The sequence below is a fragment of the Camelina sativa genome, chromosome 3 (genome assembly GCF_000633955.1).
Source record: "Camelina sativa cultivar DH55 chromosome 3, Cs, whole genome shotgun sequence".
NCBI lineage: Eukaryota > Viridiplantae > Streptophyta > Magnoliopsida > Brassicales > Brassicaceae > Camelina > Camelina sativa.
Window position 1 is genome coordinate 9,711,652 of NC_025687.1, and position 20,429 is coordinate 9,732,080.

The following is a 20,429-nucleotide window of genomic DNA, read 5'->3' on the forward strand; positions in this document are numbered from 1 at the left end:
GAATTTATATGTTTTAGATTTGAAAGAACTATTAAGTACTATATGTGTATTTTTGGTATAATAATACTCAGATTTGCTAAAATAAAGTATGAGTAAAATACATTTATATCTGTAAATATATTTATATTTCTAAGACAATACAACTCATTACCCAAATTATGTGAGTTAAATTTAATGTAAATATTGATGGTATTAACAAAATAAATAATGACGATTTAACTAATGCTCTATGATATTTTATATTTACTCTAATAATCTCTTAGATCATATAACCCCGTTTTATGATAGTTTAAACTATTATATATTCAATTTTGTTACTCAGGAAACTGACTTTTAAAAGACAAAATTGATTCATAATTCCATTAGTTGCATGAAAATATCAAAGACCTACTCAATAAACATACCCCACAAGGTACACAACAATCTCTGTCTCTCATCTCTATACCAAAAGATATAAAATTATTTCTCTATCATACAATGAAATGAACTCTAGATTATAAATATTAAAATCTATTAAACTCACATTTGTTCAAAAAAGAAAAACAGTCTATTAAACTCATTTTTAATCTCTTAATACTAAGCTTGTTGGCTTGTTGTTCAACTCTAGCATTTGCATCTCCCATTATTACGATTTGGTCAAACACATCTACAAAAAAGAAACAAAAATATTTAGTTTATAGTATAGCAAAAATAGTAATCTATATATTACCATTGTAGATGCCAGTATAATTAGTGTACAAAATTCTTACCATTGGGCATTTTGGGTCTCTCTATTCACAAGTTATATATAATTTTTTTTTGGTGATGATAGAGTTAAGTGTGATATCGAATTGAATATTTAGTATGTAGATAAGGAATACACCATTAAAGTGTCGTGTAGGTGTACTAATTAGTTTTTATTACTGTATTTTAACGATTTAATGAATATTTAATAAAGAAAATATAGATATTATTTTGATTTAATGGCGTTATGTTAGCACTAAATCGTCATTTTTTCTTCCTAATCTGTAAAAGCCTTACCGTAACCGGGTTTATAGCTTTAAAACTATATAATTGTTATATGGTTTCGTGGATTCCGATTGAATACTTTGCAAATCTGGAATTCATATCTTCCCTTATTTATAAAAGACACATTAACAAAACGAACTGATCTTCCCTTATTTATAGGACGCACGTTAATTCTTATATCATATACTATTAACAGTTTTCCTTATTTGTAGGACGATTAATGAAAGAGAAGATTAAGGAAGATCCGTAAATATAATTTCGGGTTATACATTCCGATTTTTACCCGATCTGTGGAGAATAATATAGAAAGATCCGATTTCTGTAATCGGTTTAGAATTTAAAAAAAAAAACCTGACCCGTTGCAAAAAAGAGTGGCACTAAAATTTACTCCAAAAATGTTAGAGCTGTCGTACGGGTACCTAACAAGATTCCAATTTTTTTAAGATGGCATAAATTGATTATGAAGATTGAGACGAAGGTTCCCGTGGTTCAGAATGAGCTTCTGCGCCGAGTGACTCGACTGAAACGAGAAGGTACTTATTGGGCCAGCGGAATTCTGCTTTATCATGATAGATATGAAATATGAGATTAGAATGGAGCATGATAAAATTAAATAAATATTTGTATTGATGATAAATAAATGGACCAAGATGTGGATCTGGGCTTTTAAATGAAAAAGACGTTCAGGATCCATTCTCAAGCGATCTTACTCCAATTCTCTCTTCCTCGCTCACATCAACGACACAAAACATCTTTTCCGAAGCTTCTTATTATTATTACTGTTTTCAAATCGTCAATGGTTCTTAAAAACCTTTGATCGACAAGACAAAACACAATTCTTACACTCTCGGTCAACACATTTGGAAGCAAAACTCTGCCTTATGATTCACCGGAAACTGTTATAAAATCCGGTGAGTTTTTTTTTTTTATTCTTTTTCTTCCGTTTCAATTCTGGAAATTTTTCACCTGGGTCGTGATTCGATTGTTCGTTAATGGTCATCGAGATTTAGTCAACGATCTGGGTTCGATCAAAGTCTTTACCTTTTTTTTTTTGGTTAAATTCCCACTGAAGAGATTTTTTTTGATGATCCCACGAGTTACTAGTCTCTCTAAATCTGATCTGGGTATGCTTAATCTGCCACATTGTTTGGTCTCGAGCTCTGTGGATTTGATTGTATCATGAAAAGTTATCCCTTTGGATCGAGTAAGGCGTTTCATGCGTACTCTAGTAGAGGTAGCGACTTCGATTTAGAATCAGGAACCATCAGAAAATCTAGAAAGCCTAAGAATTCGTTTCCCAAAATGATCAAATCTCTCGGGACTCGTCTTCACCACTTGTTCAAACTGCACCCGGTTCTAGTTTCCATCGTTTGCGTCTCGTTCGGGATCACGGTTCTGATACTTGTGTCGTCGGTTTACGAGAGCCGTATTGGTTCAGCGGTTGCTTATTATAAGAAGAGTGATTTGGATGGGGATGGTTACCCGTTTGCTAATCTGAAGAACCTTCTGATGGTTGCTGGACATTCTGTTTATACGAGTAGTGATTGCGGTAGAGTTGATAAGGAGGATTCGTGGTTCTTGGAGTCCTATCAGAAGAATCCTGGTCAGGCTGCTACGTTCTTGAGTCATATACAAGAAGGTGTTGATGCTGCAGCTAAAGATGATGATTCTTTGCTTTTGTTCAGTGGAGGAGAGACTCGTAAGGATGCTGGACCTCGTAGTGAAGCTCAGAGTTATTGGGCTGTCGCTGAGTCTAAAAGATGGTTTGGTGAGTCTTATTGCTATTGTTTAATTTCTGCTCTTTAGTGACTTGATGGTGAAATGGGGTTTGATTGATTGTTACAGGCAAGGATGAGGTGAGGCCGAGGGCATTGACGGAAGAGCATGCCAGAGACAGCTTTGAGAATCTTCTCTTTAGTGTTTGTCGATTCAGAGAGCTCACAGGGTCTTACCCACAGAACATAACAGTAAATGCCTTTTTGCTTCCAACTTCCGCGCTCGTTAGTAAGCCAAAGTTTTTTTTTCATTTTCGTGATATTAATGTATCTTTCTTCATGCTTGGATCAGATAGTGAGTTATGATTTTAAGGAGGAGAGATTTGCGCATTTGCATCGTTCAGCAATGGGATTTCCGGAATCAAGATTCTTCTATTTAGGAACTCCGGCTACTCTATCATCCAAGGAAGGGGCTCTAAAAGGCGAGGCTATGGTTAGATCTCAGTTTCAAGAAGATCCATACGGGTGTGTTGGTTCGCTTTGGCGTAAGAAGCTGAAGCGTGACCCTTTCCACAGGACTATACCTTACCCTAATGGCTGCCCTGAAATTGCAGGATTGTTCAAGTATTGTGGTTCAGCTCCTTTTCCTGGCTCTCTCCCATGGGATTCATCTGTATAAGATCTATACTATACTAGACTTGCTTAGAGGAACCATTACTTGAAACTCTTTTTTGTTTTTGTTACTTTCCATAAATATTTATACAGAGAAAACTTCAGAATCTTTTTGTATTCTGCTTTCATGTGTTGTCAGAAACGAGAATTTTACTTGTATCAAATGCGATTGACCTAAAATAAAATTTTGACATTTCCATCCAGTAACAGATCTCTCTATATATATGCACTATTATTTATTTGATTAAAAAGAAACACGGTGTTTATCATCCATGTTCAATCAAAGGAAAACAAAACAGAAACACAAATGAAGAAAAAATGAATAGTAAAGCAACAAACTGCAAGCTGTGTCTCAAAACGGTTTGTTGTTCTGATTGTTGGGTTTGGAGGTAGAAGATGATGATTTCCTGGTTTTTGCAAACTCAATCAGGTCTTTGAATAGGATATCCTCTGGTTTATCATCTTTCTTTGGTGGTGTAACAGGAGCAGCAGCAGATGCTGTTGGATTCAGAGAGAGATTCCGGGATTGTCCCACTAGATCATCGTATGAAGAATCAGAGCCACTGCTTGACTGCTGGGGAACATTATGCTGGAAGTAATCTGGCCTCTTGTTGGTTCTAGCAGACATTGATGCTGGATACTTCCTGGTTTCCTGAGTATCCCATGGAGCAGGAGGCAATTTCTCAGTTTGGTCATAAACTGGTTTGGTGAAAAAAACTTGCTCAGGGGATTTGCTCCGGGGAACTGGTTCATCGAAAACAGGAGCGGAAGAGTCCAGGTGTGATGATTGGGAAGTACTCGGAGGCTTTACACTCTCTGAGGTTCCTTGAGGTTTGTAGACATCACCACTGAGGAAGTCCATAGTGCCAGAATCAACATGTACTGGCCTCATAGAAGGTGGTGGAGGAGGAAGAATAGCGTTGAAATTCCCTGATCCAGTCCCTCGTGCACTTTCTCTTTTCGACCTGCAGAGATGAGTTGAATGAATTTTGGCAATCCAAGTCTTGGGATTCAACTGATATGAGTAAGGAATGGGCATTACCTATAAGCTAGCTGAGCAAAATCATCATCTGACTCATCTGACTCATCATGATTGATGCTAACAAGCGGAATTGGAGTGGGAGCTGTTGCAGGAGCAGAGTTTCCCTTTGCCTTATCATCATGGTGCTGAAGAACACGCTGCAAATCGTCGTTCAGTGCTAATCCTTGACACATAAGTTCCTCATCTCTGGAAAAAAAAAGAGTCTCTTTCACCATTAACAAAATTTATCAAATGGATATAACAACAAGAGGATGAAGGAGGAAAGAAACGAATCCTTACGAAGTGGTGTTCACCAGAGTCATTACACGTCTTTGATAAGTACGGCATTGCTCGACCAAATCAACTATAAGTTCTTCCTTTATACCCTGTCACAGCATTTAGAACAGTAAGTTTTACAAATCAGATCAAACAACAGGGTCATTTCATCTAATCATGTAATATTGTTCTACCTCTGGATGACTTGGATCAAGAGCCCCAAGCATGTCCGTCAAAACATCAACTGATCCTAGAGCGCTTTGAATCTCTTCCATGCTGAAAAAGTCAAGAAACTAAAGTTTATAACATGTTTGAGGCCACATTAAAAGACAAGTCTAGCAAACAAAATGATTTGAGGGAAAGAGAACGTCGAACAGGATATTCAGCAAGAAGAATGTACCTGAGTGCAGAGGCATCATCACTTTGCAAAGAGGCTTGAATAGCAGCGTCTTCATCTGATGCCGCAGCCTGAGCAATAATAGGCTGAGTCTGAGGTGGAGTAAAGAACGGTACACTGCTCTCCGTTCGTGGTGGGAATTCAAATCCAGCAGACTAAAAGTGTTCAAAAGGCAAAAACGATTATCAAAAATTTGTTTTCTAATATAAATATACAAATAAAAGGCTCAAGTACTATACCCTAAGTTCATTATAAGCATGGTAGTACTGAGGGAATCTTCCGCCGCTTCCACCAAAAGCTTCTTGCCAAGTATCTAATAAGCTAAGTATCTTTTCCCTCACAGCCAGGTCCGGCTGCGTAAGTTAGTTGATAAAATTCCAGGTTAAGTAGAAATGATAATAGAGCTCATATATAACAAACAGGTGAGAGATGGGTAAGTAAAAACCTTTTTCTTCACTATTTTGACCATATCAGGCAAAATATCACGGTCAACAATGAGCTGGCACACGCTCTCGCCACAATTCTTACTCAGAGTTTCCAAAGCCTGAGCCAATCCACGAATGAGAAGATCAGTGCAATGAACAAAACCAAAAATAAAGCATTGTATCCAACAATGAGTAAAAAATAAACACTCACATAAAGGGCAAGAATCTGCACTTTAGAATTTTTACTTCCTAACCGCTTCTTGAGCACCTTCACTGCTTCCTTTGTTTGACTACAAAAAACAAAACAAGTTCAATATTTTAAGCATCCTAGCCTAGACTCAATCAGATACCAGTAATTCAAACACGGTTCTGAAGAACTCTATCGTTTACCTAGGATCCATGTTGATAATGTCACACAGTTCAATGTTGATAGCCCAATCAGGACCAATCAGCATATCATTAGTAGCTCTCTCAGCACAAGCAGCCGCGTTATTCGCCATTGAAAGATCGCTTTTTAATCAAATCCTAAAGTTTCCTACAAGTATATAAACACACAATTATATAACCACCTCTTAATTACAGATAGAACAAGCAAAAACAGATCAGACACAAGTGGGATCAGACTCTTGAAAACAAAACAATGACTATCACAATTCACAAAACCAGCTTGTAATTAGACCAGATCACGAAGCCAGAAGCACAAGAAGTTAATTAACAATCGCAAAATTGTCTTATATATGGATACACATGACAGATTAAGCCAGCAAACTACCAAATCCAGTAAACTGGACACAACAATTAGTCAATTACGAAGTATGAATCAAAACATCGACAAAAGTTTCAATTAAAACCCATAATGTATTATGCAGTTGAAGAACAGGGAAGAAGGAGAACCCAACATAACATAAATCATAATTGAACCAAAACAAAAGCAAAGACCTTCTAACCTGTCTATAGACTCTAAAACTTGAGAAGAGATGATAAGCCAAGCGAAGATTCGTGAGTATCAAGATCGAGAAGATGAAACCAATTAATTATAAGGGTGCTCGGAAAAATCAAAACTTTGTAATCGAAGACGATCGGAGTCAGGTCATCATCAGCCTTAGCCGTCCATATAAATCAACTGCGACTTGTCTTTCTTTGTTCTTCTTTCTATTATTTTTGCCAGATGCGAAAAAGACTTTTGTGTTTTGGCTTCTTTTGTCTCACACTATATGCTAAACTTACCAGTCGGTGACGGGAAAAATAAAAAAAGGAAAATAATCTTAATTATTCTTTTCATTATCATAAGTAAAAAGTATAAAATCAAGTTGTTTTAGGTCGTATAGTAATGATCATTATTAGCGAATAATAGCAACTATATATACCAAGAAATTTACCTAATATCAAAACCCAAATTGATTTCCATTGTTGACTTTTCTAAAAATCCCGAACCGCCGTAAAAACGCGTTTCCCAAGACGCGCGTTCGGACAGAACAACAAACTCCCAACACAAATATTCTACCGTGCTGATAAGTCCACAATGGGACCATTCTACCAATTAGTTCACATCAAAGCTTTCTCTTTAGTCTTTTGAACCAAACAACGCTCCTTTTAAGGCAAAGATTATTATTTACGTAGCTTTATTAGTTTTTAGGCTTTTTATAAGTAAAAGTTTTTAAAAAAACAAGTAGGATCCTAAACACACTGTACATTCGAATTCAAAATCGCAGAATTTGAAACACCAATCAGTGCACATTAATCTCTATTTACATTACTAATAATACCGTATCCAAAAAAGAGGATACAAAGGCTTACAGAAGCAAAAAAAAAATTAGAAATTATTTATCAGAAGAGTGAGCATTTTCGTGTCTGTTCGTACTCTAAAACCATTCCCTCCGAACATTTTCTAGACTGCAAACAACACAGTCCAGTGTTGTTGTTGTCTAATCAAGCTCACACCAAAAAAAGCTTTGTTTCATTCTTTTGAAGGAACCTTCCAGAGGAAAGATAAGCAGCTACGTTTTCCACCCCTGCATCAAAACACTTTCACATCAAAAACCCAAAATTTTCAATTCTGCGACTAGGAATCATTCAGACAAATAGTCCTGAATCTCAACTATCTTAGAATTTATATAATCTACATAGATTCATGAGTAACAGGGAAGGTAAGGAGCTTCAATCAGCATTCACAATCTTTGTCAAAAGGTCTTTAACTTGACAACAAACATATTCATACAACCAACATGCTCGTTAAGAGATTAACGTGATGAAGAGAGACAAATAAAAAAAAAGCATCACAAAAACAGTTCGCTTAACACAATGACAACAATAAAAAAAATTGCTTTTTCTTTTCTCGGCAAGCAGATAATAATCAAGATATAAGATGATCTAAGTTTAACATAAAGCATACTCAATGAAACGATGTAACTAGGAGTTTGTCACAAAGCAAATCTAAGAGCATGAAAGATGAAAACTTTCATTTCTAAATTTTGAAAACATACCTTAGGCTATTACTACTGTTGCTACTGCTACTACCGCTCCTCTTTGTGCTTAACTCAGACATTTTATTCCACCACTCTTTATCCTCTTCTCTCACAAGCTCATCACAGATCGAAGGTCTCGGTGAAACCTGAGAATCTTTAATCGTATCCTCCCCCTTTTTCTTCTTCTTTTTCGTCTTCTTCTTGGTCGTATTTGTCTTACCTCCTAAGCTAACCGGAAACATCATTTTGAGAAGAAACCCACCATCGAATCCTCCTCCAGACCTATTCGGATCAATCCTTTTATCACTCTTCGTCTTCTTAACAACCTTACTCGGCTTATCTTCTCTTTCAGGCAATTCATCGAACACCTTCCGTTCATTCTCTTGATTCACCTTCACTTCAACAAGATCCTTCAACGAAAGCTCGTAACACGACTCGGGCATCTTACTAACCATCTCCATAAGCTCCCGTTGACCACGAGCTATAGCCTGTGCTTTAGAATCAGGCGAAAGACTCCAGTAATCTTCCGGCCGGTGAAAAGGACTCCTCGGAGGACTGTTTCTCCACAGAGTAGGCGAACTGACGCCGGAATCTGAGTGATCATTGGGTATACTCGGAAAACACAAATGGGTATCGGAGGATTTAGCTGAAGAAGGATCTAACATCGTGATGATTTTGCAAGACTTCAAAAAAAAAAAACTGAGCTTTTTGTTTTAGAAACAAGTCCTTAAGTTTTATAACAGAACAAAAACTTGATTGACCTGTTCTGTAGCATATACTCTTTTGGGATTTATAGTAAAAATCTTGTAATAATGATTTTGTGCTTTTAATTTATAACGTCACGTTGTCCTCAGAGTGGTTCAAAATATAGTCCCCTATTTAATATGATGTGTTGTTGTTGTTGCTGTCAACACGGAGGAGCTGTTTTAATATGATATCTTGCAGATCGTACCGGATTTGAGCAAGTGTTTTACGTTTGAGTAAGTGTTTTACGGATTAGTATTTCACACTTCTAAAAGTCAAGTGCTTCTAGATCATCCTTCCCCGAATAAGTCATCTATTTTTGATTTTTTTTTTGGCACGTATCATTGATTTTAAAGGCCATTAGTACTAATCATCAATCTAAAATTAATTGATGTTCTTGCATGCTCTCACCACTTAAACATACGTAAGAGCTTATTCACTCCCTCGAGTAGTAATGTTTTTGTTTCACGATTGTTACAATTTAGTTGACATAAATTAGTTTTTTTCCTGACTTTTTAGGGGCGTTGGCTTTTGTATTTTTGAGTCTTTTAATGTTTGTGAAAAAGCAAAATCGATTTATTATTAAGCGTGTTTAGTAGTACTAGAAGACAATATTTAGATGCGTGTTTTCATTACTTTAATATTCCTTTTTGCTAATTTCAAGGGAATTGTATAGAGTAATCATTCGACGTGCTTCTCGTTTATGGATGTGTATATAGTTCCTACGTCTCTTGATTTTTTATTTAGTATAAGAAGCATTGACTTTGGGATGTTTGTGTTTACACTATATAAGATGTTGTTTATTTAGTATAATGATCTATCGATTGATTCTAGAAACACGATTTAAAAAAATAAAAAAAAATGGAGTTAGTATTAGCATGAAATTGAGTAGAGAGAGGCCCAATATTAGAAAGAAAAGCCCGAAAAAAAATTGGGTTAGATTCACCATTGTGGTGAAGAGCCTTAACCTGATGTGTTCGAAAGACCCGAAGGTCAAATCCCGTCTCTGTCAGAGGAGATGCCAACCATCTCTCCTTATTTCGAACACAGCCTATTGTTTCCTTTTTAGTCTATATATACAGCAACTTAACAAACCGAAGTTCCGATGTGGGACTGTTTTTCTAATAAAGTCTAATTTTCATTGCTATGGAGCTTTAGAGAGAGAGTTAAAATTTGAAAGCAATTTACGAAATTTATATATTTGCGAAAAATAAATCCACAAAATTCATTCCACATTTAGGATTATTTTTTTAGTGCTAAGTTCTAGGATTATTTTTTTTTTTAGTATAAGAAGCATTGATTTATCTCAAAACAAAATCATATCATAAACATGAAAATATATATAATAGAAAATCTAGCTGTAAAAATTTTAAACATTTAGATATTGATAATTATTAAGTTGTCAGTAATTAAATCACCATTTCTATATATTTGTCTAAATAGATATCAATCCTTTGTTAATTAAGAAAATAACATACTTTGACTAAGTATAAATATGGTCACGTACTCACATATCAAATGTCTAGTAGTATTTTAATTGTATATAGTATAACTAAAATTTGTACCCGCGCATGGGCAGATTTTAATTTAAAATATTTTCTATTAATATAAAATTTTGAGCTCATATATAATTATTTACACTTTTGAGTATAAATCTATATAAACACTAAACCTATTTTACCAAGTGATATACAACATATATATTGTTGAAGAGAATATTTTTTTGTTATATCTATACTATTTTCAAATGTTAATTTTGTGATGCAACGTCAGCTTTGTCTTCTGAAAATAACATAGTGTACTTTGAAAATATTGTTTCTCACAATGCTTTGGGTTAGAAGCATTTGATAAAATTAATGAAATCTCAATCTTGTTTTGTATTTTACTTTTTATCATGTTATAGAATTGTAACTTCAGTTGATAATATGTCTTCTGAGATATGCTATATAAATCACATGTCACTTTTTATAACGGTTTACATATTATTTTTTCTATATTTTGTGACCATTGATTTTATTTTTTAGAGGAATTATTTTTTCAAGAGTCTTTTTCGTAGTTTTTCCAAAAACAAATGTGACCCTTACAATGTCTTCGTTTTTTATCAAAACTTTTAAGTTGAGTTGAGTTATTAATCTTATATTTTTCTTTCAGTGAAATTTAATAATAAATCTTTGTAGTATATGTTTCTAATTAGAAACTAATGTTTCACTTCAATTTTATTTTTATATTCAGAATTTTATAAATACAATTACATAAATTATTTTTTTACTCTACCAAGCATTAAAATCTTACTTCCATTCTAAACCTCATTAATCTATTCAAAAACTCATTAATCCATTCTAATTTTTGAATATGATTATATTTGGTTAAAATTTTAATAATAACATTATTACTAAGACAAATTCATATTCCTATTTTTACTATTTGAAATTTTTATGAAATTTTTATGTCTGTTACTTAATTTATTTTTATATAGTTATTATTTTATTATTTAATAAAAAATTATATTATTGTTTTTACGTTTTTATAATTTATTTAATTTTACTTAATTTGTTTTTAAATTATTTTTACTATTATTAATTATAACTTATAATTAATAAATATGCAATGAATGAATATTTAAAATAGTAATTTTTAATAAATAAAAAAATATAGCATTACTGATGTGGAGGAAGAAGAAGAGAAAAAAATTAACTTTATATATATTGATATAAGATGGATGAGAAGTATAAAATACATATATATAGATACATCTTAATCTATCAAAAATATAATAGACCTGTAGAATCTACTTTATACAAAATAAAAACAAATAAGAAGCATAAAAAAAACAAATGAAGATGAAGATCATGGGTGCAGTGTGGATCACCATGCTACTAACGGCGTTAATTACAATGGGAGGGGATGCAAAGTCGGACAAAGAGTGCCAAGTGGAGTGCCATAAGCACTGTCTAGGCACTTCCATTGTTGCAGAGTGTCTCAAATGTCTTGGAGAATGTGGGCGGACTCCCCCGGTTGCAGTTAGACCTTCGGTTAGAGTCGGAACCATCGGCGAACAGATATAGCAAAAGTTAAATATGACTTTGTCTTCTCATATTATATGGTGGAAAAATTGTAGCGCCTTTCTTATATTCAAATAATATTCACATGTAACCATTGTAATAACTAATAAGATCGAAGCCTAAATTTCACATACCCTCGTGTACTTAATCGGTGACAAAAAAAAAAAAAAAAAANTGCCTTGACAAATATGAACTTCCGACAGGCTTGATGACCTTGATTTTTAGGGTGCGTGTAGAGATATGGTGGTATGGGGTTTTGACAAAAATATGGTTTTGTTTTGAGTTTAGATTAAAAACAGAAGATGAACAAGATCCATTATGTAATTAAACATCAAAATTGATGTTTTGGGATATTTTTTTGTATTACAAATATTGATGTTTTATAAATTTTAAAAAATAATTATTGAAAATATTTAAAATTTTGAATTGTTATTGGTTTAAAATTAAATAATATCTATTTTGTCAAAGAAAAAAATATATTTAAACTCAGTAATTATTGTTTTTTTAAAATGTGTAAAAGCTTCTAAACATCAATCAATCTTTATGAGACAGAGAAATTATTTCATTTTAAAAAGTTGACCAATGAAAAACATTTTATTTTTTCTTTAAATAGCAATATACTATGTTGAAATTCAGCTTCGAAGTAATCAATTTGCATGGGTTTTTCTAAACGCCAAACAATAGTGACACAATTTCTGGCTTCTAATTAGATATTTACAATGATTACAGATACACATAAACTATGATTAATTAACAATAATTTCATTAAAAAAAATAGTTCTTATGCAACATAAGTTATATCTCATATTTGATTAGTTAGGGTGGTTTTAATTTCTGTCTAAGAATTTATGTTTGTTGACAAAAAAAAAAGAAAAAAAAGGAGAGATGCATTTCACAAATTCAACAACAATCTGAAGTCAGTAAACTCTGTTTCCCCATTTTTGACATAACGAAAGCACACAAATTTAGTTTCTAGTAGCGGGTTCATCGGACAATAGATGTAAAGTTAAGGTCCAAGCCAGTTTTATTGGTTAGGTTAGATGTCACCCATCAATGAATCATAAATTGAGAAACTATCAGTTCTTTTACATCTAAAAATACATAAAATCATTTTTCTGGTGATTGTTGTGTCACCTTCAACTGATCGAAAATATTGAAAAATGTATTCACGTGTTATCCAAAAAATATCTTTTTTTCTTACTATTAATTACCGCGGACGTAACGGGAAATTCAAAGAAAGATATAAAAATGACACGCAAGTAGATGACTATCGTTGGATAAAGATGGGAAAAATCAATAAAAAGGCACAGTACAGTTTGGTTTGGTTGTTGAAAAAACTTTAAATGATTTTGTTATGTTATGTAGGTATTGCAAAGTCTTGACAATAATTTATTTTAATTGTTTCTTTCTCTCTATAGTATATGTCCACTAGGATTAGTAAAACTAGAAATCCCAAAATGCGAGGAAGATAAATAAATCTTCATATAAAAAAAGAAGTTGGAGATGGATACGGATGACATGTCAAGTCCGACAAGGAAATTCATGCACTTGTCGCCCTTCTAATCCTTTGCCCTTAGACATCGTTAAAAACATTGCTCTCTCTCTCTCTCTCTCTCTCTCTCTTCTTATGACACTTCTCCATTTTCTTCCTTTGTCCTTTCTTTGGCAAACATGGCGATCTGGTTTGCTAGATCAAGAAACCTTGTTTCTAGCTTGAGACATAACCTGTGCTTGTCGTCGACGATTCTCGTCAAACGTGATTACTCTCCACGTCCCGTTTTCACAACTTCTCAGTTATCTTCGACGGTCTTTTTGAGTCCCTATGTGGCTAGCCTCCGTCACGAGTCGACGGCCGCAGAGAAACAGCTTGATGTAGTTCAACATAGCGATGATCAAGAAGATGCCCTGCAGGTATATATATTTTTTTACTAATCATACTCTTTCACGTGGGTTATAGTTAAATTTTAAATTGGGATTAGTTTATTATAAGAGTATCTAGCTGTCGATATATATAAAAAAAGAGTAGCTGTCGATGACGAATAATTTCAAGTTTTCAACTATATATAGAAAAGAAGTAATGATTCTTGGTGAATCAGATTTTGTTGATTTTTCTTTCTAAGAGTCTAAGACTAGTTCTTTTTCAAAAAAAAAAAAAGAGTCTAAGACTAGTAATTTCTAGCAAATGCTTCGGATCAATGTCCGGTTATCTCCAATTCCGATTCTTGGTTTATAAATTATGTTATATAAAACTGAAACTAAAACCAAATTTAGGTGAAGCTGGTTTCCATTTAAGGATCAGAATTTTCTTGTTTATGAATCTCAAAGATTTGTTTAAAACTTATGGGATCGCATAGTTTAAACATAGTACAAGACTGCAAGTACTTAACAACAACAGTTCACATCGGCGCACAAGTCATGTCGAAGAAGTAATGGACCACACACAAGTTACACGTACGAATGAATACTAAATCACTGGTGTGGGTCTTCCTTCTTTGAGTTTAGTTTGATTTGAGTACACGTGTACGTCATATTCATTAACAAGTCTCCACTCACACAAGTCCTGGAAAACTAATTTGCATTATGATCCCTGTTTTTATCAAAATTTCTTAAATACGCCCTAATACTTTCTTCTGTTTCTAGGAATTGGATTTTCCGGGAGGCAACGTCGGTTACACATCCGAGATGAAGTTCATACCGGAGTCATCTTCACGCAGGATTCCTTGTTACCGAGTTCTCGACGAAGACGGGAGAATCATCCCCGACAGCGATTATTTTCCGGTACAACAATTTCAAGAAAATGTAAAATTAGAATTGGTATGAGTTTGTGGTTTAGTATTAACCGGAAAAACAAAAAACAGGTGAGCGAGAAACTAGCTGTGAGAATGTACGAACAAATGGCGACGCTTCAAGTGATGGATCACATCTTCTACGAAGCTCAACGTCAAGGAAGAATCTCGTTTTATCTTACTTCTCTTGGAGAAGAAGCCATTAACATCGCTTCTGCTGCTGCTCTTAGTCCTGAAGACGTCGTGTTACCTCAGGTAATTATTAAGACGTTGTCTTTGTTTTACACTAGTCACGTTTTGGTTCGGTTTTTTTTTAAACCGGGGATTTGGTACAGTACCGAGAGCCAGGAGTGCTTCTATGGCGTGGCTTTACATTGGAGGAGTTTGCGAATCAGTGTTTTGGGAACAAAGATGATTATGGCAAAGGCAGACAAATGCCGATTCATTACGGCTCTAATCGTCACAATTATTTCACTATCTCCTCTCCAATCGCGTAAGAATCTCTGGACAAAAGAAACAAAGCAGTTGATTGTTCTGTTCTTATGTGTTTTTGCTGGATGAATCTGTTTTGATTCTTCAGCACGCAACTTCCTCAAGCTGCTGGAGTTGGTTATTCTCTGAAAATGGAGAAGAAGAATGCTTGTGCAGTTACATTCATCGGTGATGGTGGCACTAGCGAGGTTGATGAAATGTCTTTATTTCTCATATCTCAAAAAAAAAAGGATTAGCATTTCAAGTATTGAAATTTACATAGTTTTGGGGTGTGGTGTTTAGGGAGATTTCCACGCCGGGTTGAATTTTGCGGCCGTATTGGAAGCTCCGGTTATGTTTATTTGTCGGAACAACGGTTGGGCAATCAGTACTCATACCTCAGAACAGTTTCGAAGTATGAAACTAACTTTTTCCTCTGTTTTTTCCATTACAAAGGAGACCAAACTATTCCTCTGTTTTGATTTGAGCTTATTGTGGTTTGGTAACAGGTGATGGCATTGTTGTGAAGGGACAAGCTTACGGAATCCGAAGCATCCGTGTTGATGGTAACGATGCACTCGCGGTTTACAGTGCGGTACGCTCAGCTCGAGAAATGGCTGTAACAGAACAGAGACCTGTTCTCATCGAGGTAAAAAAACCACATTAAAGATTTGTTTAATCACAACTTTGACTTTAGTGAAAATGACATTAGTTTTGTTGTGTGCAGGCGATGACATATAGAGTAGGACATCATTCTACGTCAGATGATTCAACTAAGTACAGAGCGGCCGATGAAATCCAGCACTGGAAAATGTCGAGAAACCCTGTGAATAGATTCAAGAAATGGGTCGAGGATAACGGATGGTGGAGTGAAGAAGATGAATCCGAATTAAGATCTAACACAAGAAAACAGGTAAAAGATTCCGAAACCGCTACATTTAATACGTTAAGGTTGATGAAGTGTTGTGTTATTTAGCCTTTTTTGTGTGTGTTGTAGCTTCTGCAAGCGATTCAAGCGGCCGAGAAGTGTGATAAACAACCATTGAAAGAGCTGTTTAACGATGTGTATGATGTTAAGCCGAAGAATCTAGAAGAGCAAGAACTTGGTTTAAAGGAACTAGTAGAGAGACAACCTCAGGATTACCCTTCTGGTTTTCATGTATGAATCTAGATTCTAGACGAACTGTGAAGTTGAAAACCTCATTCCCATGTATTATGTATCATATATGCATGTATATACAGACTATTTATTATGTCCAACGAATCGAATAGTAATCGAGTATGAATGAATGAAATCAGCATTTGGAGCATCATGAAATAACCTTGAGAATGTTTGTTACTTTTATAGTCCAATATAAACACCAATGGTCCGGCTGAGCCCATATAAGACTGGGATTATAGAGTGTTGTTTTCATGTATGTGTGTTGGAGCTCTTCTCACCTAGTAGTCACCTTCATTGTGGAATTTTTTAACATAATTGACGATCAATTTGAATAATCACCCAACTTACCCACCGTATGGAAAGAAAAAAAAAATTGGATGGGCTTGATTATTAAAACTGTTAGAATTTGTTATAAATACCATTTTTAAGATATCTTTTCAAAAAATAACATTTTTTTGAACATTCTCTATTTTATATTTAGAATATATTTTTTTAGAAATAGAGTTTAGTATTTAGTATTTAGAATTTAGTAGGGTTCAGAATTTAATTATTTTATATATTTAAAAGGGGTATTTTTGAAAATTAACTCCATAAAAATGTATTTTTGAAAATAACATAGAAAAATAGTTATTTTGAAAATCTCCTAAAATTATTTAAGAAAGCTTCATAAATCGTTTTTTAAAACGTGCCTACCTATCCAAATGACATGTACGTAATATAATCAAACAATAAATGACGGTAAGTGATCTTGTCTCTATCTTATAATTATTAATCTAAATATATAATTTTAAAAAAGTTATGATTAAATGATCGTCAAGTAATTAAATAAATATGATAAGAATTTTTTTAAGGATTGGAATTATTTTTTTGTAAAAAAAAAGAAAACAAGAGAGGATTGATTTAAAAAAAAAACACAAAAAAGAAGATGACGCTTGAAAAAGAACCATATAAAATGTTCTGGTCTCTGACCTAATAGGATCTACGGACATAGATCCTGAATTTCTTAGTAATTAAAAAAAATAATAATAACAAGAAAATTGCGAGGAAAAATTCTTTTTATATATATACAAAATAAAATACATTGAATAAAATATGATATGCTTATAATATCTGCCAATTGTTGAAAAACTTATTATTATCATTTTCTGCCAATTGTTAGATTGAGTATCTTTGAAAGTTATCCCAAAACTTCAAATTTTGATGTGCGCATATAAAAAATGAGTTGATTTCATTAGTTGCAGTTTCAATTTTTATCAAATCGTACTCTACAACTAGTTGTTTAGGGTTTAGGGTTTAGGATTTAGGGTTTAGGGTTTAGTCGATCTTGACACACATTCACTGATTCAGGCATCTCCTTCTTCTATTCTATTACACAAAGAAGAAATAATTCCTCAATAACAACACCATTGCAAATCAATTCAGTTAAACCATTTGTTTCAATCTTTCTTCTTAAGTTAAATTCGCTTGTTAATTACGTATGTAATCATAACTTATATAATACTTATATAGTTCTAAGATTAAAGTTTAAAATATGTGAGTGAATTGGCTTGGATATTATTAAAAAGCTAAACAATGAACAAACTTATTTGCCAGTCACTATAATACAAGTGGCAGCTTAAGCGTCAGGAAGCTATTTCCCACACGTTTCTCTCTTTCCCTTCCCATGCATTGTGAGACTTGAGAGATTCATTTCACAAATTCAACAACAATATGAAGACAGTAAACTCTGTTTCCGCATTTTTGACAAACGAAGCACACAAATTTAGTTTCTAGTAGCGGGTTCATCGAACAATAGATGTAAAGTTAAGGTTTATTAGTTAGGTTAGATGTCACCCATCAATGAATCATAAATTGAGAAACTATCAGTTCTTTTACCATCTAACAAATACATAAAATCCTTTTTCTGGTGATTGTTGTGTGCTTGTGTCACCTTCAACTGATCTAAAATATGGGATAATATTTTCACGTGTCATCCAAAAACTTTTTTCTAACTAATAATTTCCGCGGACGTAATGGGAAATTCAAAGAAATATATAAATGACACGCAAGTAGATGACTATTGTTGGATAAATGGGAAAAATCAATAAAAAGGCACAGTACAGTTTGGTTTGGTTGTTTAAAAATCTATAAATGATTTTGTTATGTTATGTAGGTATTGCAAACGCTTAAACAATAATTCATTTTAATTTTTCTTTCTCTCTATAGTATATGTCCACTATGATTTGTGTAAAAAAAAAACTAGAAATCCCAAAATGCGAGGAATATAAATAAATCTTTATAGAAAAAAAGAAGTTGGAGATGGATACGGATGACATTTCAAGTCCGACAAGGTAATACATGCACTTGTCGTCCTTCTAATCCTTTGCCCTTAGACATCGTTAAAAACATTGCTCTCTCTCTCTTTCTCTCTCTCTCTCTCTCTCTCTCTCTCTATTTTCTTCCTTTGTCCTTTCTTTGGCAAACATGGCGGTCTGGTTTGCTAGATCAAGAAACCTTGTTTCTAGCTTGAGACATAACCTGTGCTTATCGACGATTCTCGTCAAAGGTGATTACTCTCATCATCGACCCGTAGTTTCAACTTCTCAGTTATCCCCGACAGTGTTTTTGAGTCCCTACGTGTCTAGTCTCCGTCACGAGTCGACGGCTGTGGTGAAACAGCCTGATTTGGTTCAACATAGTGATGAAGAAGATGTCCTGCAGGTATTTATATATATAGTAATCATACTTTCTTTCACGTGTCAATAAAAAAGAAAGAATTAGTTGATTTTTATTTAGGATCAAAATTTTCTTGTTTATGAATCTCAAAGAAGAATATCTTCGACTACTTACAATGGCACTTTTATCAAATTTAGCAATAGTTGAAAGGTTTACAATGGTGTTGATAATATGAATGGTGTTGATAAAATGAGTTGGTAAGTTTGGGTGTTGATAACATCCAACATCGATGGAAGATAAATATGGGTCCATTTGGTATGACATGACAGATTTTAATAGGTCAAACAAAATTGTTGATTGCTTACATTTTTTTTGTGTGGACAAAAGTGTAGTGATGATATGTGCAGCTCATTGTTTATATTCTATAAATATAAACTTGTTTCTAATTTGGACAAAAAAATATCTTATTATATATGTTTAAAATTATATAATTTTATCATATTAGTTAATTCTTATTTTTTATAATTTAAATCAATAATTAATTATTGTAAATAATCTGTAATCATAAAAAAAACAAAAACATAAAGAAAAAATGAAAGAAAAATGGTAGGGTAGAGTGTTGAAATTTTATTAAACAAAACTATTGTAAAGAGTAAAAATTAATTGGTTCTTTAATTATGATGTGGAAAAATAAGAAGATAATGTGAAGTACTAAAAAGTGAAAAAATGTATTGAATAAATTAACCATTGTACGTAGTGTTTAGTGTTTACAAAGCTCTAGAACATAGTTCAAGTACTTCACAACAACAGTTCACATCGGCGCACGACACACAAGTTAAACATATGATGAATGTAATAATAATTTAAGTGAAGTGTGGGTGTCGCTTATTTGAGTTGAGTTTAGTTTAGTTTGAGAGCATATCCATCCCACATCTTTTCTGAAGTATCTGTAATTCTGTATATTAAAAAATTAAAAAATACTGAAAAATGTAGAAACAGTATAGATATAGTATCTCTGCCCAGATATTTAAGATACTATAGGAATGGATGTCAAGCCACTTGTCATTATGGGATTGGATCATTTTATTTTTTATTATTTAAAACTTAAACAGATAATTCATTTATTAGAAAACTATTAAATTAATGTTTTTTAGATACTCATACACGCGGCATGACCTATAAAGATGCCCTGAGAGACTTTAAGCACGTGTACGTCTCATTCATTAGAGGGGCCCCTTCATGAAATACGTCTCACACTCACACCAGTCCATGGAAAACCAATTTGCATTATGATCCCTGTTTTTATCAAACATTCTTAAATACGCCCTAATACTTTCTTTTGTTTCCAGGAATTGGATTTTCCGGGAGGCAACGTCGGTTGCACATCCGAGATGAAATTCATACCGGCATCATCTTCTCGGAGGATTCCTTGTTACCGAGTTCTCAAAGAAGACGGGAGAATCATCCCCGACAGTAATTATTTTCCGGTACAGCAATTTCAAGAAAATGTAAAATTAGAATTGGTATGAGTTTGTGGTTTAGTATTAACCGGATTAAAAAAAAAAAAAAA

The 20,429-nt window shown here is 33.6% G+C and overlaps 5 protein-coding genes across 5 annotated transcripts in view; 3 read left to right on the forward strand and 2 right to left on the reverse strand.

Annotated features, from left to right (window-relative positions):
- Window positions 1,718–3,596, forward strand: LOC104776256 (uncharacterized protein C57A10.07). Its single transcript, XM_010500291.2, has 3 exons — window positions 1,718–2,776; window positions 2,854–2,975; window positions 3,076–3,596. The coding sequence occupies exons 1-3, from the start codon at window positions 2,188–2,190 to the stop codon at window positions 3,400–3,402; spliced, it is 1,038 nt and encodes a 345-aa protein (XP_010498593.1). The 5' UTR covers window positions 1,718–2,187; the 3' UTR covers window positions 3,403–3,596.
- LOC104776255 (TOM1-like protein 2) lies at window positions 3,595–6,698 on the reverse strand. The gene is made up of 10 exons (XM_010500289.2): window positions 6,462–6,698; window positions 5,905–6,049; window positions 5,726–5,804; window positions 5,535–5,633; window positions 5,329–5,442; window positions 5,093–5,244; window positions 4,887–4,968; window positions 4,717–4,802; window positions 4,438–4,623; window positions 3,595–4,360 (listed from the first exon to the last, which is right to left on the reverse strand). Exons 2-10 carry the CDS (start codon window positions 6,012–6,014, stop codon window positions 3,748–3,750), a joined length of 1,521 nt encoding a protein of 506 aa, XP_010498591.1. The 5' UTR covers window positions 6,015–6,049; window positions 6,462–6,698; the 3' UTR covers window positions 3,595–3,747.
- On the reverse strand, window positions 7,185–8,817 carry LOC104776257. The gene is made up of 2 exons (XM_010500293.1): window positions 7,998–8,817; window positions 7,185–7,526 (listed from the first exon to the last, which is right to left on the reverse strand). Exons 1-2 carry the CDS (start codon window positions 8,642–8,644, stop codon window positions 7,472–7,474), a joined length of 702 nt encoding a protein of 233 aa, XP_010498595.1. The 5' UTR covers window positions 8,645–8,817; the 3' UTR covers window positions 7,185–7,471.
- Window positions 13,372–16,352, forward strand: LOC104776258 (2-oxoisovalerate dehydrogenase subunit alpha 1, mitochondrial-like). Its single transcript, XM_010500294.2, has 9 exons — window positions 13,372–13,696; window positions 14,426–14,563; window positions 14,644–14,826; window positions 14,907–15,064; window positions 15,152–15,251; window positions 15,346–15,457; window positions 15,552–15,691; window positions 15,770–15,955; window positions 16,040–16,352. Exons 1-9 carry the CDS (start codon window positions 13,457–13,459, stop codon window positions 16,205–16,207), a joined length of 1,425 nt encoding a protein of 474 aa, XP_010498596.1. The 5' UTR covers window positions 13,372–13,456; the 3' UTR covers window positions 16,208–16,352.
- LOC104776259 (2-oxoisovalerate dehydrogenase subunit alpha 1, mitochondrial-like) overlaps window positions 18,533–20,429 on the forward strand; it is a 3,824-nt gene continuing 1,927 nt past the window's right edge. Inside the window, exons 1-2 of the mRNA XM_010500295.2 lie at window positions 18,533–18,904; window positions 20,209–20,346. Of these exons, the coding sequence (XP_010498597.1) occupies window positions 18,668–18,904; window positions 20,209–20,346 (375 nt within the window). The 5' untranslated portion in view covers window positions 18,533–18,667. The remainder of the gene's footprint in view (window positions 18,905–20,208; window positions 20,347–20,429) is intronic.

Excerpts from the sequence above, each read along its gene's own strand:
- LOC104776256 (XM_010500291.2), top strand. The coding sequence starts at position 2,188 with ATGAAAAGTTATCCCTTTGGATCGAGTAAGGCGTTTCATGCGTACTCT. Across the intron at positions 2,777-2,853 it reads TGAGTCTAAAAGATGGTTTG|GCAAGGATGAGGTGAGGCCG; the intron begins GTGAGTCTTATT and ends TGATTGTTACAG. Across the intron at positions 2,976-3,075 it reads CTTACCCACAGAACATAACA|ATAGTGAGTTATGATTTTAA; the intron begins GTAAATGCCTTT and ends TGCTTGGATCAG.
- LOC104776255 (XM_010500289.2), bottom strand. The coding sequence starts at position 6,014 with ATGGCGAATAACGCGGCTGCTTGTGCTGAGAGAGCTACTAATGATATG. Across the intron at positions 5,805-5,904 it reads ATTATCAACATGGATCCTAG|TCAAACAAAGGAAGCAGTGA; the intron begins GTAAACGATAGA and ends TGTTTTTTGTAG. Across the intron at positions 4,361-4,437 it reads TTTGCTCAGCTAGCTTATAG|GTCGAAAAGAGAAAGTGCAC; the intron begins GTAATGCCCATT and ends TCATCTCTGCAG.
- LOC104776257 (XM_010500293.1), bottom strand. The coding sequence starts at position 8,644 with ATGTTAGATCCTTCTTCAGCTAAATCCTCCGATACCCATTTGTGTTTT. Across the intron at positions 7,527-7,997 it reads AACAGTAGTAATAGCCTAAG|GGGTGGAAAACGTAGCTGCT; the intron begins GTATGTTTTCAA and ends GTTTTGATGCAG.
- LOC104776258 (XM_010500294.2), top strand. The coding sequence starts at position 13,457 with ATGGCGATCTGGTTTGCTAGATCAAGAAACCTTGTTTCTAGCTTGAGA. Across the intron at positions 13,697-14,425 it reads ATCAAGAAGATGCCCTGCAG|GAATTGGATTTTCCGGGAGG; the intron begins GTATATATATTT and ends TTCTGTTTCTAG. Across the intron at positions 15,458-15,551 it reads TACCTCAGAACAGTTTCGAA|GTGATGGCATTGTTGTGAAG; the intron begins GTATGAAACTAA and ends GTTTGGTAACAG.